Raw genomic sequence first — 13366 nt, forward strand, 5'->3', positions numbered from 1 at the left:
ATGTAATTGTTATACTTCTTTGAAGCCAAAAAGCAATAGAAAAGGAAACTCGACTGCAAATAATGACTGCAAAATCAAATTCTCAGTGAAAATTCACAAATGTAACTGGAAACAGCAAAATCATTGGAGTCAAAAACAGGGGGAAAAAACTGGCCTACAGGATAAAATGAACACATTGAGAGGTGGGGAGGGTTGAATGTCAAACCAAGTGCTTTACTTTTCCCATGCAATCATGAAAAACCTGTAGATTATCTATAGTACTATCCAACTTTATTATTACTCCCTGCAATAAGTATGGGGCACTTTTTTTCTTTTATGGTTAGCTTCTCTCTCCACATCTCTTCACCACATACTGCCCCATATCCCTTAAAAAATACAACTTCCATATACAACTTTGTGTGCAAAAAAACCCTCATATGCTTAAAAGAGTCTGCAAGTTAAGGAGCACACTTTAAAAAAAGATCAAATTAAGTTCTTCAAATTAGTGTGGAAAAGCATGCAGTAATTATATTGATTGCAACATTACTTTCACTTGGACAAATTGCTCTGCTTCAAAAACACATGGACAAACAGAACCCAGTTGCTTAGGAACCACTTATACCTAATGAGACAGGTGTGCTGGTAGCAACTGAGGCAGCAGCAGCCCCTGCTGTGTTTGGTGGGGGAGTGCCGGGTGGAGTCGTCTCTATTCCACTCTCTTCCATCATTTTCCTTCAGCTACACCAAGCTGCAGAGAAAGAAAAATCTATATTAAGAAATGGAATATCAAAACATTTCAAAATACAAAAATATAGTCATACTTCTGATCTAGGACCCCAAACTCAGGACCCGCTACTTCCAATTCCAGCTATAAAAATGAGATTTGAACAGCCTTAGTTTACCCAGTCTGCATCAGCTCCACTTACCTTCCTTTTTCAGTAGAATGCTACTTCCCTAACTTGTACTATTGAGACAACATTTTGACACCTTTCTCTAAAATCCTTATTGCACTAGTTCATGTATGCAACACTGTTCATCCAAGGATACCAAAACATTTTTGAAAAATTAAGCAAATCTTCCCAAGTCCACATATGGTAACTTTTTATCATAAGATAAACTAAACTAAAGGATTCAAATTGAGCACTCATTTCCCAAACATTTCTGCATATCACAAGGTATTCATTTCAACAGAAGCTATAGTGCTCAGCAGCTCTGAAAAAAAAATGTAGCCTTAGTGACTTGTTTAAGGTCAACTCTCCATCCCTCCCCTCCAAAACCCCCCACATACACATTAAGGACATGGTGGGGAACAAAACCTTTGTACCTTGACTTCTCTATCTTAGAGGGTCATAGTGGCAGAGGTGCCTTGCTATAGCACCACAGATGAGCGTGCAAAACTTGCTCCAGACTTTTGCTGTATATGGGTACCTGATGATTCAGACGAAGGAGTCAAAAAGTGGTCATATGCAGTGCTAAGTACGTCACTCCCTTATGTGGTTAGCTAGAAAACTAGAGTAAGACAGACTATTGTATTGTGCCTTTGTTAGAGAACTTATGTTCTGTAACAATGAACTACATGGATTTTTCAATTTATTTAGTTACTTAAATACAAATCCACAGGTTTTTTTAACTGGTTTCAAACAAGCACACCACCACACACTTGAAATGATTTGCTGCATTAGTTTAAGCAAAAATTAGACCAGTTTTGCTGTATTTCCACAAGGGAGTTAACCTTGGTGTAAACGGATGGTTTTCATACTGATTTTGCTAGTCTAATTCAAATTTTCTTACATAGACAAGTCCTCTGAGGCCTAACTACCTTAATAATCTAGTAAGAGAACAGCAGAGATCCATACTGAAAGAAAACTGCAGGCCTTCTTTCACTGCCAGCATCAGTGTAACAGGAGCGTCTCACCATTCTAACAGCCTTCAGAAAAACAAAATGAGATCCTTGATTAATCAAGAGGACCAGGAAAAGGATGTTCGTACATTTCCGATTTGCATTCTATAGCATACAGGTAACCTTAAAAAAAAATGAACAAACCTGTCTTTGCATAAGTTGGGTAAACCACACAGCAATAATTAGCTGACTGGAAAAACATTTCCTAAGGGAATTGTAATGAAATGCAAATCCCATATGAACTAATTATATATATATATATATATATATATATGGCAAATATGTAGTTTTGATAAGCATTTTCCACAATATCCATTGCATCAGAAGCTATTTAGCTCTGCCAACATACTCCTCTAACAAGGCAGCTGGGAAGGGCTTAGAGCTCTTCCTGGAGAAGAATAATACCTACACCTATAAAAAGACCTCCGCTTACAAAGTGACATGTTCTTTCCATGTTAGCAAAAAGTTGCGTTCCATGTAAAGTGCTTGTCTATATAGTTACTGAATTAATTCTGAAAAGGGTTCACACATTCTAATCATCAAATTGAAGGCAAAAAAGGGAAAAGTAGGTGTGTCGTACAATCCAGAGAACAAGGAATAAGTGGGAAACTCGCAACAGAATTCTGTGACCCTGACTCAACTGCTTTGTATGTACAGTATTGTAGCATTTAACTTTTACACTCGAGGCTCCTGCAAGTACAGAACTGTCAACCATACCTGTTTTAAAAAAAGAGCTAAAATATAAAATCAAAGCTTTAAAATTATTAACTAAAACTATCCTGGGATTTTAAGTCTGCCCCCCAGAGGCTCAACAATGCTTAGAAGTACTCAAGAAAATTTTTTAAAGTTTTCAACTTGAAGTGATTTTCTCCTCATGGGCTACATGGTGTGAAGGGAGGAAGTCTCCTTACATTCTCTTAGTGCTCATATATTTGGGCAATATTCTATCCCTCTCCAACCCACCCTCATTGCTAGCCTGTATCCATCTCCTCCCTGTTCCAGTTCTCTCCCCTTCTATGCTGCCACAGTCTGCACCCATATGTTGCTATGGCTCCCTTCTGTTTCCTACCCTTCACATTTTTTTTGACTAGCAAACTATTCCCCACACCCAGTAACTGTAGTGCTCCCCTGTGTTACTTTATGCCATTCTGAATGAGGGAAACTTGAGCTTCAAGGCAAAAAGTCATAACTTCCTGAGAAACTTAGACACCCACTCAATACCAGGAGGTGTTCTATAAAGTCATAATTTAGCAATGCTACTGGTAAAACATACTACATGTGCAACATTTTCCACTAATTTAATCTACTGTTTGTGTTTACATGCTATTTGCATGTGTGTAAACATGCAAGGAGCAAGGCAGTAGAGAAAAAAACAAAATATATTACTGTAAAGGACAAATGGAGAGGACAGAAGAAAGTAATTGAGAGCTGAAGCCTTCCTTTTCATAAAATGTCCAGTATTATAAACAGCATGTACACCCAAAGCTACAGCAAACTTTTAAGTCCCTCAAGCCGTGGTAGGCTCCCAAATCCAGTCATTTCTGGTAGCAGTAGGCAACCACTGATCCTTCTGAATCACGGTGTATGTGTGAAGGTCACCAGGACCTTTGATGCATAAGCCTGGGCAGGATTATGGAGTGGAGTGGAGTGGAGGCTCCTAAAACTGTCCAACCCCACTTTAAACCATTGAGATAGAATCCAAAGACCAGACCGAGTCTGGACATTTGGTGCCTCAATGGCTGTTGTTATGCATGTGCCTGGGAATCAAACTCAGGGTCCCCCACATGGCAGACAAGGAGTCTACCACTGAACCTCAACAGCAAGATCATTTTTGATAAATTAAAGGGGGTAAAAAAAAAACCTAGTGGTTCAAGTGTTACTCCAAATGTTATTGGGACCAGGCTACAAACACTTCACCTCAACTGGCTCAGATCCCAATATGCTTTTGTCCATTCAGCCTATCTTCACTTTTTCTAAAGTGCTTTGTCTACAGAAAAACTTCATTCTCACTTTTCCAATCCACAAGCCCATGATTCAAAGCAAGTATCCCTTAAAGTTTAAACTCTGCTTCGCAGCAAAGGTTTACTTAGACATGCTTATAAGACAGCCATAATGAGGCTCTCCCTCTAAGGAGAAGACATACTGCATAATATTGTTTACTACAAATAAAGGTGTCATCTGTCCAAATAAATCAACAATGAACTGTGATATTGTATCTGTTTACTTGCAAGGAACTAAAAAAACATGGATTATCCAGTGGTCAGTGCAATTGAGAAAACTGTACCCTAGATAATGCTTCTGGACACCTATTGCTGCTTTACTTCACTTAAATGAATAAAAGTGCCTGGCTCCAGGATTTTGCCATAGCTACAAAGGAAATGTAACAAAATAAGTTAATAGCAAGGCTGTAGCACTGCTGCATCCTTGATAGCTCAGTGTTTACTTTAAACTCTGCACACTCCCACAGCAAACCCAGCACATGCTTAAAAGTGTGCATTAGTTGGACCGGGGTCGCCCAATGTCTGTATAAATCAGTCACTTTAATGGGGCTTTTTGGTGCTTTTATCCAATAGCTGATTGAATTAGCTATTAGATAAAAGCACCCAAAAGCACCATTGAAGCACCCAATCTAAACAGACGCTGCAGAGCCAGGTTGAACTAGCGCACTGCTCCTTCCAATAAAGCGCTTATTTTTCCCTTCGTGTCTGTCAGCAGCTGGAGTGCCTTTCCTTAGGTCTGGAGGGTCTGACAGCCTAAACTGAATCCCAGGTAAAGACCATGGCTTTTGTTTAACTTCATTTTGTAAATGAAAAGTCACTGTGTTTTTGGCTTGTCTAACACCTCTTTCCAACTATACAGCTAATCTTACTAAAACAAACCTCACTTAACAAAACAAAAACACAAACAAGGCCACCCCTCGTTCCAACCAAATGCAAAAAGTACAAAGTTCAAGAGACACATTCTGTGCAACTAACCCAAAACTCGTAGCACTGCTTCCATCTAGTGGTCAGCAACTATGAGTTCACTTCATGAAAATTGCCAGTGCTGGTTATAAGACGAGTCTTAAATGCATTCTGCATACTCACATTAGAAGAAGGTACATAGAAAATAGGTAAAAGTATCTCTGTAAGAAGTAATGTATTACTAACGCTTTTCTCTCTGGCATTGTGTACTCTTAAGAATCCTAAGAATCTCTCACTAAAAAATTGGAGCCCTAGTACAGTCAGGTTTTTTAAGCAGAGTTAGATAAAGTGGTAAAAAACCCTCACTCACAAGAGCAGTGTCATTGGGGTTCAGGGCCTAGAATCCCTCTGCCACTTCAAGCTTTTTCTTTTGTTCCCTCATCACACTCAGGCCTGGATAACAAAGGAGGCATATGTTGCTGGGCATGCTCTCAGCAACACACACCTGATGAATCGTAGAAAAATCTGCAACAAAAAAATATTACTTGGAGAAAAGCAAAGAAGAAAGGATTAAAAAAAAAAAAAAAAAAAAAAAGCAGTAGCAAGAAACACAGAAAAAGTCCAGAAAAAATTCCAGGGAAAAAAAAAAAAAAAATCAATGAGAGACAGCTGTTGTCAGAAGTGGCGTGATGTCAGCCTGCTTAAGCAAAGAAGTGACAGAAGTGACATCTTATGCAAAAGTCTGGGTACTATTACTTAATTTTCAAAAACCACCTGGACAAGCTACACGAGAGGGATTGGCTCCAATCTACAACTGAAGAGAATGAAAAGGAGGCACAGATCCTGAAGCCTGCTGCATAGAAAGATCCTCACAGCTCCATTACTCTACAGTGCTCCACATATGCATAAAGAAACCATTTCCACAGAGTCAGTTGAATGACTGAGTACTAAACTGTCCAAACCCCTAAAGAGTATTGAAAGAGAGAAGAAACTCAAACAGTCTTTCCATTGTCAGTCCTGTGCTTGCTCTTTGCAGAGCCACAGCTGTCTGGATAGGGTAGGATATAAATCTAATAAGCAGCATATTTTATCAGACACCATGCACTGAATAAGGCCATAAGAGTCTTGCATAAGTCTCAGTGAAATCCGTGCACCAATTGTACTTCAAGTTCCAAACCTTCAATTTTTAGCAGAAGCTTCAGCAAACGCACTTCGGGCTAAATAAACAAAAAGTGAATGCCTCAATTCCAGAAGTCTGTAGCCAGGAGGAAGCAGCAGCCCGACTTGGAAAGCAGGCTAACACTTCCTGAACAAATACCCCAACCACTGAGCAAAGAGATAATAGGGGCAGTAGCATTACCATTTTCTCTCCAAATCTCATCTAGTTTTGGTTCCCCCACTTCATTAAAGACATGGACAGATCGGAAAGAGATCAGCAAAGAGCAACAAAAGCGATTAGAAGCCTGGGAAGCAAGACTGCTGAGGAAAGTCTGAAAGAATCCCACAACTGTCGACGCTGACTTGGTGCAGTCACCTGGATGGACTGGCTGTGTTCAAGTCAGCAAGCCCGGATGAGCTGTACCTGAGGGTACTGAAGGAATTGGCCAGTGTCATAGCAGAACCACTGGCACGGCTGTTTGAGCACTTGTGGTGCTCTGGTCAGGTCCCGGAGGACTGGAAAAGGGCCAGTGTGGTCCCTATTTTCAAGAAGGGGAGGAAGGAGGAGCCGAGTAATTACAGGTCAGTTAGTCTCACCTCCACCCTTGGAAAGGTCTTTGAAAAGATTATGAAGGATCATATCTGTGGGAGTCCAGAGGGAAAAATAATGCAGCAGGGCAACCAGGATGGATTCGTATCAGGTAGATCATGCCTGACCAATCTGGTTTCCTTTTATAACAGGGTCACAAAATGCTTAGATGCAGGAGTAGAGGTAGATGTCATTTTCTTGGATTTTAGCAAAGCCTTCAATACGGTATCTCATCTCATTCTCATAAATAAATTAAGAGGCTGTGATATAGATGTTTACACAGTCCAGTGGGTGGCAAATTGGCTTATCGGCCACACCCAGGGAGTGGTAGTAGATGGGTCGGTATTGACCTGGAAGGATGCGAGTAGTGGGGTCCCCGCAGGGTTCGGTCCTTGGACCTATACTCTTCAATATCTTCATCAGTGACTTGGATGTGGGTGTGACGTGTACTCTGTTCAAGTTTGCGGATGATACTAAATTGTGGTGTGAAATGCACACTCCAGAGGGTAAGGAACGATTGCAGACGGACCTGGACAGGTTAGAAAAGTGGGCAGGACACAATAGGATGCAGTACAACAAGGAAAAGTGCAGAGTGCTGCACCCACGGTGCAAAAATATCCAGCACACCTACCAGCTGCGAAGTGACCCTCTCAGAAACACAGAAGCGGAAAGGGATCTTGGAGTCATAGTGAACTCCAAGATGAACATGAGTCGTCAGCATGACAAAATCATCACCAAAGCTAACCACACTTTATCGTGCATCAGCAGATGCATGACAAATAGACCCAAGGAGGTGATACTTCCTCTCTTTGCGACATTGGTCAGACCGCATTTGGAGTACTGCGTCCAGTTTTGGGCACCTTTCTTCAAGAAGAATGTTGACAGACTCAAGACGGTTCAGAGGAGGGCCACTTCTACAGGCAGGGGCTTACAGGACAAGCCCTATGAGGACAGACCGAGGGACCTGGGCCTCTTCAGCCTCCACAAGAGAAGGCCAAGGGGTGATCTTGTGGTCACCTACAAATTAATTAGAAGGATGCAGCAAGGGATCGGAGAGCTCTGTTCACCAGGGCACCTCTTGGGGTACCAAATAACAATGGTCACAAACCGACAGAGAGTAGGTTTAGGCTAGATATCAGGAAAAACTTCTTCATGGTAAGGGTGGCCAATATTTGGAATGGGCTTCCAAGGGAGGTGGTGCTCTCCCCTACCTTAGGGGTCTTTAAGAGAAGGCTGGATAGGCATCTGGCTGGGGTCATCTGACCCCAGCACTCTTTCCTGCCCAGGGCAGGAGGTCGGACTCGATGATCTGTTGAGGTCCCTTCCAACCCTAGCATCTGTGAATCAGGCCTCCTGAGCCTGGAGAACAGACAACTGAGTGGGTATTTGATAAGTCTTCAAAATACCTGATTATAAAAAAGGACAGAGAGAGGTTTTTCCTCTGTAGCTGTAGGGGACCAGAACTAGGAGCCATGGCCTCAAGTTGCAGCAGGGGAAATTTAAGTTGGAGATTTAGAGGAACTTCCTGACTGTAAGGATGGTCAAACATTGGGACAGGCTGCCTAGAGACTGTGTAATCTCCATCACCGGAAAGTTTCAAGAACGGGTTGGATGGACATTTGGCTAGAGTGGTTTAGTCAGGGATTGACCCTGCCTCAAGCAGAGGCTGGACTACATGCAACCTCCTGAGACCCCTTCCAGCCCTCCTCTCCTGTGATCCTACTAGATCAGTCAGACACGGGACCATGCTGCAAAAGAGGCAGTGAAGCAAGCAGCATCTATTCAAGTTGCTGCCGGCATCATGTACTTAGAGAGGACTTGGCTCCCAGGGCTGCCACAGCTATCCTATTAGCAGCAGTTTATGCACTTAATCCAAGGGGTCGGACTAGTTGTGACCTTGTGATGTCCCTTCAGACCTAACCAGACCGTGATCCCAGGACTTGTGAGCAAAACCATCCCTGGCTGATGTGTTAAGCCAAAGACTTCCATGCGCAGCACCTCAGCAGCCTTTCAGGGGTGCTGCGGGGGGATGCCACGTTAGTCCCATGAGCTGTGCAAACAATTCCCCGCATAAACCCAGAGGTTTCAGAATAAGCCCCAGCACTAAATAAAGGCTGTCCTGCGAGGGCTTTCCAACTGCCTGGCAACAGAAGAAAGGCTCTAATATTCCCACCCTGGTCAAGAAACGACTGCAGACTAAACCGGTGCGGTGTGGTGCGTGGGTGAGGCACTAATCTATGCGGAGCGCGAGTCTAAACTGTGAAGAACCACCCGCCTTCGAACGTTGACGCGGGGGGGCGCTCTGCACGCGCACAGGGACCCCCCCCTTATGACGTCACGCCGGGGGTTTCAGCACGGGCTCGCAAACGCAGCCGGCGTCCTCGAGCTCGGGCATGCGCAGTCAGCCACGACGCGCGCTGGAGCCACCAACATTCGCAGAAGCCTGAGCTGACCACCCCCTCCCGCCGGCGCGGACTACAACTCCCATGATGCCCGCGGGTGCTGCGCACGCGCCATGCAGCCGACGGTCGGGCTGCCACGTCTCCGGCTGGCGGCGCGGTGGTGCCCAGCCTGGCAAGAGGAAGGGGCGGGGATCTGTCCCGCAGCCCAGCAATGTACACCGCCGACCCGCCCCAACAACCCTGATCACCTGGGCGCCGCCGGCTCCGGGCCGCTGGTTGCTTGGCGGGGCTCCGGCTGCGCTGCTGCCGGCGTCCGCCCTCCCTGCCCGCATCTAAAATGGCCGCGGCGGGGGGGCGGGACGCCACCGCCCCCTGCCACGTTCGCCCGGCAGGGGGAGGAGCCGCACTGGCCCTGCCCCCGCCCCCAGCAAGGGCAGAGATCCACGTGACCTGGCCGCGAACTGAGGAGAACGCTCCTGTGAGCTTAGCTGGGGCCGGCCGCGCCTGCACAGTGGGCGGCGTAGGAGCGGTTGCAGGCCGCTGCTAAGCAGCTCAAGGGCGCCGCGGCGCATGCGCGAGTTGTGCCGGGGGTGTCACCTTTGGGGCCGTGCGGATGTTAGTCATAGAGCCCCTGCGTTAGGGTTGGGTTAGGCTATACCAGAGTTGATACGTGTATGATCGTTATCCTATTTGTACAATAATTTCGACCTCTCTACAATGTATGATCAGTAACAGTAAAAGTGTTAAAAAGCATGCTTTTTAAAAGAACTACACATTTGTTGAGCATGAACTTCTAAAAAAGAAGCTTTTCCTATTAGTACAAAAAAAAAAAAAAGCAAACTCATAACTCAAGTCCAATTAAAATTTGACTAGAGTTTCAAAGATGTTAACTTTTGGTTTGAAAAGAAGCATTACAACAATGTATCCCCCAATTTTTTTTTTTTTTTTGCAGAAATTTATAATCCCCTGAAAAGAAAGCATTTCAAAATAAAAAATACCTGTCATTTATTCAGATTAGCCATACAGTGTTGCTACACTTAGCTCCTTTGGCCTGTTCAGTTATGCAAGGCTATTCCTTGCAGGTTGTTAGAAGAAATGAATGATAAAGATGAGCATTCCTTTAAAGCAGTCCCATTAATTTACCCAGGATATACATATATATAATCTCTTGGTTCACTGAACACAATAGAATTAAAACAGGAAGTAGTTTCAAGCCTGCCTTTCCAGCTGGCACTGCACAAAAAGCATTGGTTTGTCATTTCCAGGAGACCCATACCTACCAGTACTTTTCTTGCTATGTCCTGCTTTTAGGCTACTTTCTCCTGGTTTTCTTCTGCTCTGTCTGCTTCCCTTTTTACTCACATATTGACAAATAAATGCATCCAAATTAATAGTAGCCATTACATTTGCATTCAGTCTAGCCTTCTATAGTAGCCTCAATTTTTCTGCTATCACTAAACAAAGGAGCATTTAATTGTTGCATCATTTAGCGTAAATAAAAGAGCACTAGCATGCCCATCAACTGCAGTGAAGTTTGAGATGGCCCATAATTCAACACCATACTTTCTGGGAGCCACTCAGCTTCCACTGTAAAAAGCTTCCTATTGCCTCAGCTATGCTCTGTGTACCAATGAACTCCAAAATGGCAAAGCCATCTATGACTCACTCAAAATAGAGAATTATTTTTCAAATTACAATTGATACATACTTATTTACACATATTTATATACTGTTTTTCTATCAAGACATTTTCACACCAGAATCCCAACAGATTTTACAGCTATTCACATCTCCTGGGAACTTTTCTCTCCCTGCCAAATTTCAGCCGTCCAGGAGGGGCCTCTTCATTGGGCCCCTAAAGAGCCTTTATTGTTTCTTTGGAGTCTATTGACTGGATCAGACTCTCCTTTTCCTTCTAATGAAGAATGCCTCTCTCTCAATAGCTTGTGTTTTTATAGCTATATTATCAGTTTCTGGGACAGACAACCTGAAGTCTTGCCAGTCTAACAGCTTTTCAGGTGTTTTTTATGGTTAACTTTGGATTTCGTCTTTGTAACCAAGTATAATCAACCACACAATTTCAGATACCAGGAACAAAACTAGGCTGTGTCTTAAGAATTTCCCTGTATGATTGTACATCATATGGGCAAACTTTTTCCATTTTGGATTGTAGATTTCCTATTGCCCAACCAATACAAAACTCTTTTCTTCTTCCAGAGTTTCATATAAGAAATTCATTGGGGTCATTTGCTCATGTCTAAGCTTCAGAATAGTGGGGAACACTTTGTACTCTTATTGACTGATGTTCCATATGCCACCAAAAAGAATGGGGTATGTGTGGGAAGATTGATGATACCTGTCCAGGGGAACTCCCCGGTCAGAGGGGCGCATCTGGCAGTAGCAGCGTGGCCACGCTCAGGAAGGGGCTTCTGATCCGCCCAGGGTCAGTCTCACCAACTCACCAAGTGAGCTGGATTGGCCCTACCTGGACTCCAGGAGCTATTTCCAGCACTATGCGCTGACAGGGAGACAGCAGGTGAAAAGCAAAAGACGGGGCCAGCAGACAGGGCAATTGCTCGGCTGCCAGTCTGCACTGAAGTCCCCAGGAATGGAGCAGCAGACCCACAGGGTCTATAGAGCTCGGAGGATGCAGTCAGCACCTAAGGTGCCGCACTCTCCATTTGAAAACATGAGAATAACACCGGGCGAGTATGTACGGAAAGCCACCCCTGTTAGAATGACGTGCATGCATGGGCACAGCACATATTATCCTCGGAGGGTCTACCAGGTCACTGTGTTGAAGACCACTAGAGAAATGCCGGTTGGAGTGGCTCGTGACTTACAGTACCTGATGATCTTAGGTCGAGACTGGAGGGAAATTTATGAAGTATTACACATAGTAAGAGAAGACAGGATGGGAGAAGGTGACCCGTTCGGAAGTAAGGAAGATGCTCCGGCCATTGAGAGTTTTGAAGTAGAAGGCTTGTCCAACAGTAAGGCATTCCGAAGAGCCCAAGCTGAAGAGCATGAATTCCAGGCCATAATAGAGACTAAATTGGTTAAGGAGAAAGAGGATGTGGTGAACCCAAGACACTATGCGAACCTGCCGAGATTCAGGTTAGGAGAAGGTTGCTATATCGGATAAAAAAAAAGGGGTACGAGAGGGGGAGGAGATTCCTCAGCTGTTAATACTGCATCAGTTTAGGGTCCTCTACTAAGGTTAGCACATGAAAATCCACTGGGTGGGCATACGAGATGCAGCAAAACCAAGGCCCGACTGACGAAGTGGTGTTTCTGGCCCAAGATTTATGACCAGGTGGAGAGATTCTGCCAGGCTTGCCTGGCCTGTCAAAAGGTAAGCTGGAACAAACCAGCCCAGGTGCAGTTGCAACCTATGCCCATAGTAGACATACCATTTTCTCATATTGCACTTGATGTGGTGGGACCCCTCCCCAAGTATTCAACAGGGTATCAATTTTTTTTGGTAATCATAGATTATGCAACCCAGTTCCCAAAGGCAGTCCCCATGCAAGGAGTCACCAGTCCCCAAGTGGCGGAGGAACTCCTTAAAGGGATTACCCGGGTAGGCAACCCCAAATAAACTGTTACTGATCAAGAGTCTAATTTAGTGTCGGGGGTCTTTCGGAGTCTGTGTAAGGTATTGCAAAGTAAGCAGTTATATACAGCCATATACCATCCTCAAACCAATGGCCTAGTGGAAAGGTTTAACAGGATGCTGAAGAATATGCTGCACCTGTGTGTTCAGGCAGAGCCCCGTAAATGGGACCTTACTATCCCGCCTTTGTTATTCATGGCACGAGAGGCCCCTCAGTCGTCTTTGGGGTGTGCCCCGTTTGATCTGGTATATGGACACCACCCAAGGGGCTTGCTAGATTTGGTGCAGGAAGTTTGGGAGGAAGCCCCACCAAAGGGCATCAATAATGTAGAGTATGTGAGAGAGCTGAGGCAACGCCTGTAAATGGCGGAAGAACTGTCGTGGGAACAACTGAGGGCAATGCCGAGGGCTCAAAAGACCAACTATGATAAAAGGACTCAGGAGAGAGATACTCAAATAGACCAGAAGGTACTGGTGTTACTCCCAGATGTGGAAAGTAAATTCCTAAGGTGTTGGCAGGGCCTCTTTGAAGTAATTCGGCAGATTGGCCCTGTTGATTATGAGGTTTTCAAGCCAGGCCATAAAAAGGAAAAGCAGATATACTAAGTTAATTTGCTTAATGAATGGAGGGGACAAGAGAGTTTGTTGGTTGATTCCTCCTCACTGGACGAGGAGTTCAATTGGGACTTAGGTGAGGACCTGGGACAAGATGCGGCAGCCATAAAGGTCCCAGTCAGGACCCAACTGAGCACTCGGCAACAAGATCAGTGGGAGACGTGGCAAGGGGATTTCAAAATGTTTTGAGATCCCAGGGTGTGC

The 13366-nt window shown here is 44.4% G+C and overlaps 1 protein-coding gene across 4 annotated transcripts in view; it reads right to left on the reverse strand.

Moving 5' to 3' along the window:
* PRRC1 (proline rich coiled-coil 1) overlaps positions 1 to 9289 on the reverse strand; it is a 35155-nt gene extending 25866 nt beyond the window's left edge. Inside the window, exons 1-4 of one of the 4 annotated variants that reach the window (XM_059724896.1) lie at positions 9180 to 9286; positions 5153 to 5235; positions 1799 to 1906; positions 602 to 727 (exon numbers count right to left, since the gene is read on the reverse strand). In XM_059724896.1, the coding sequence (XP_059580879.1) occupies positions 602 to 707 (106 nt within the window). In that variant the 5' untranslated portion in view covers positions 708 to 727; positions 1799 to 1906; positions 5153 to 5235; positions 9180 to 9286. Of the gene's footprint in view, positions 1 to 601; positions 728 to 1798; positions 1907 to 5152; positions 5308 to 9179 lie in introns of all 4 variants that reach the window. The other 3 variants (XM_019478140.2, XM_019478141.2, XM_006276660.4) reach the window with 3 other exon arrangements.
* Positions 9290 to 13366: the final 4077 nt, after the last annotated feature.

This window comes from Alligator mississippiensis, chromosome 3 (assembly GCF_030867095.1).
Source record: "Alligator mississippiensis isolate rAllMis1 chromosome 3, rAllMis1, whole genome shotgun sequence".
Taxonomy (NCBI): Eukaryota; Metazoa; Chordata; order Crocodylia; family Alligatoridae; genus Alligator; species Alligator mississippiensis.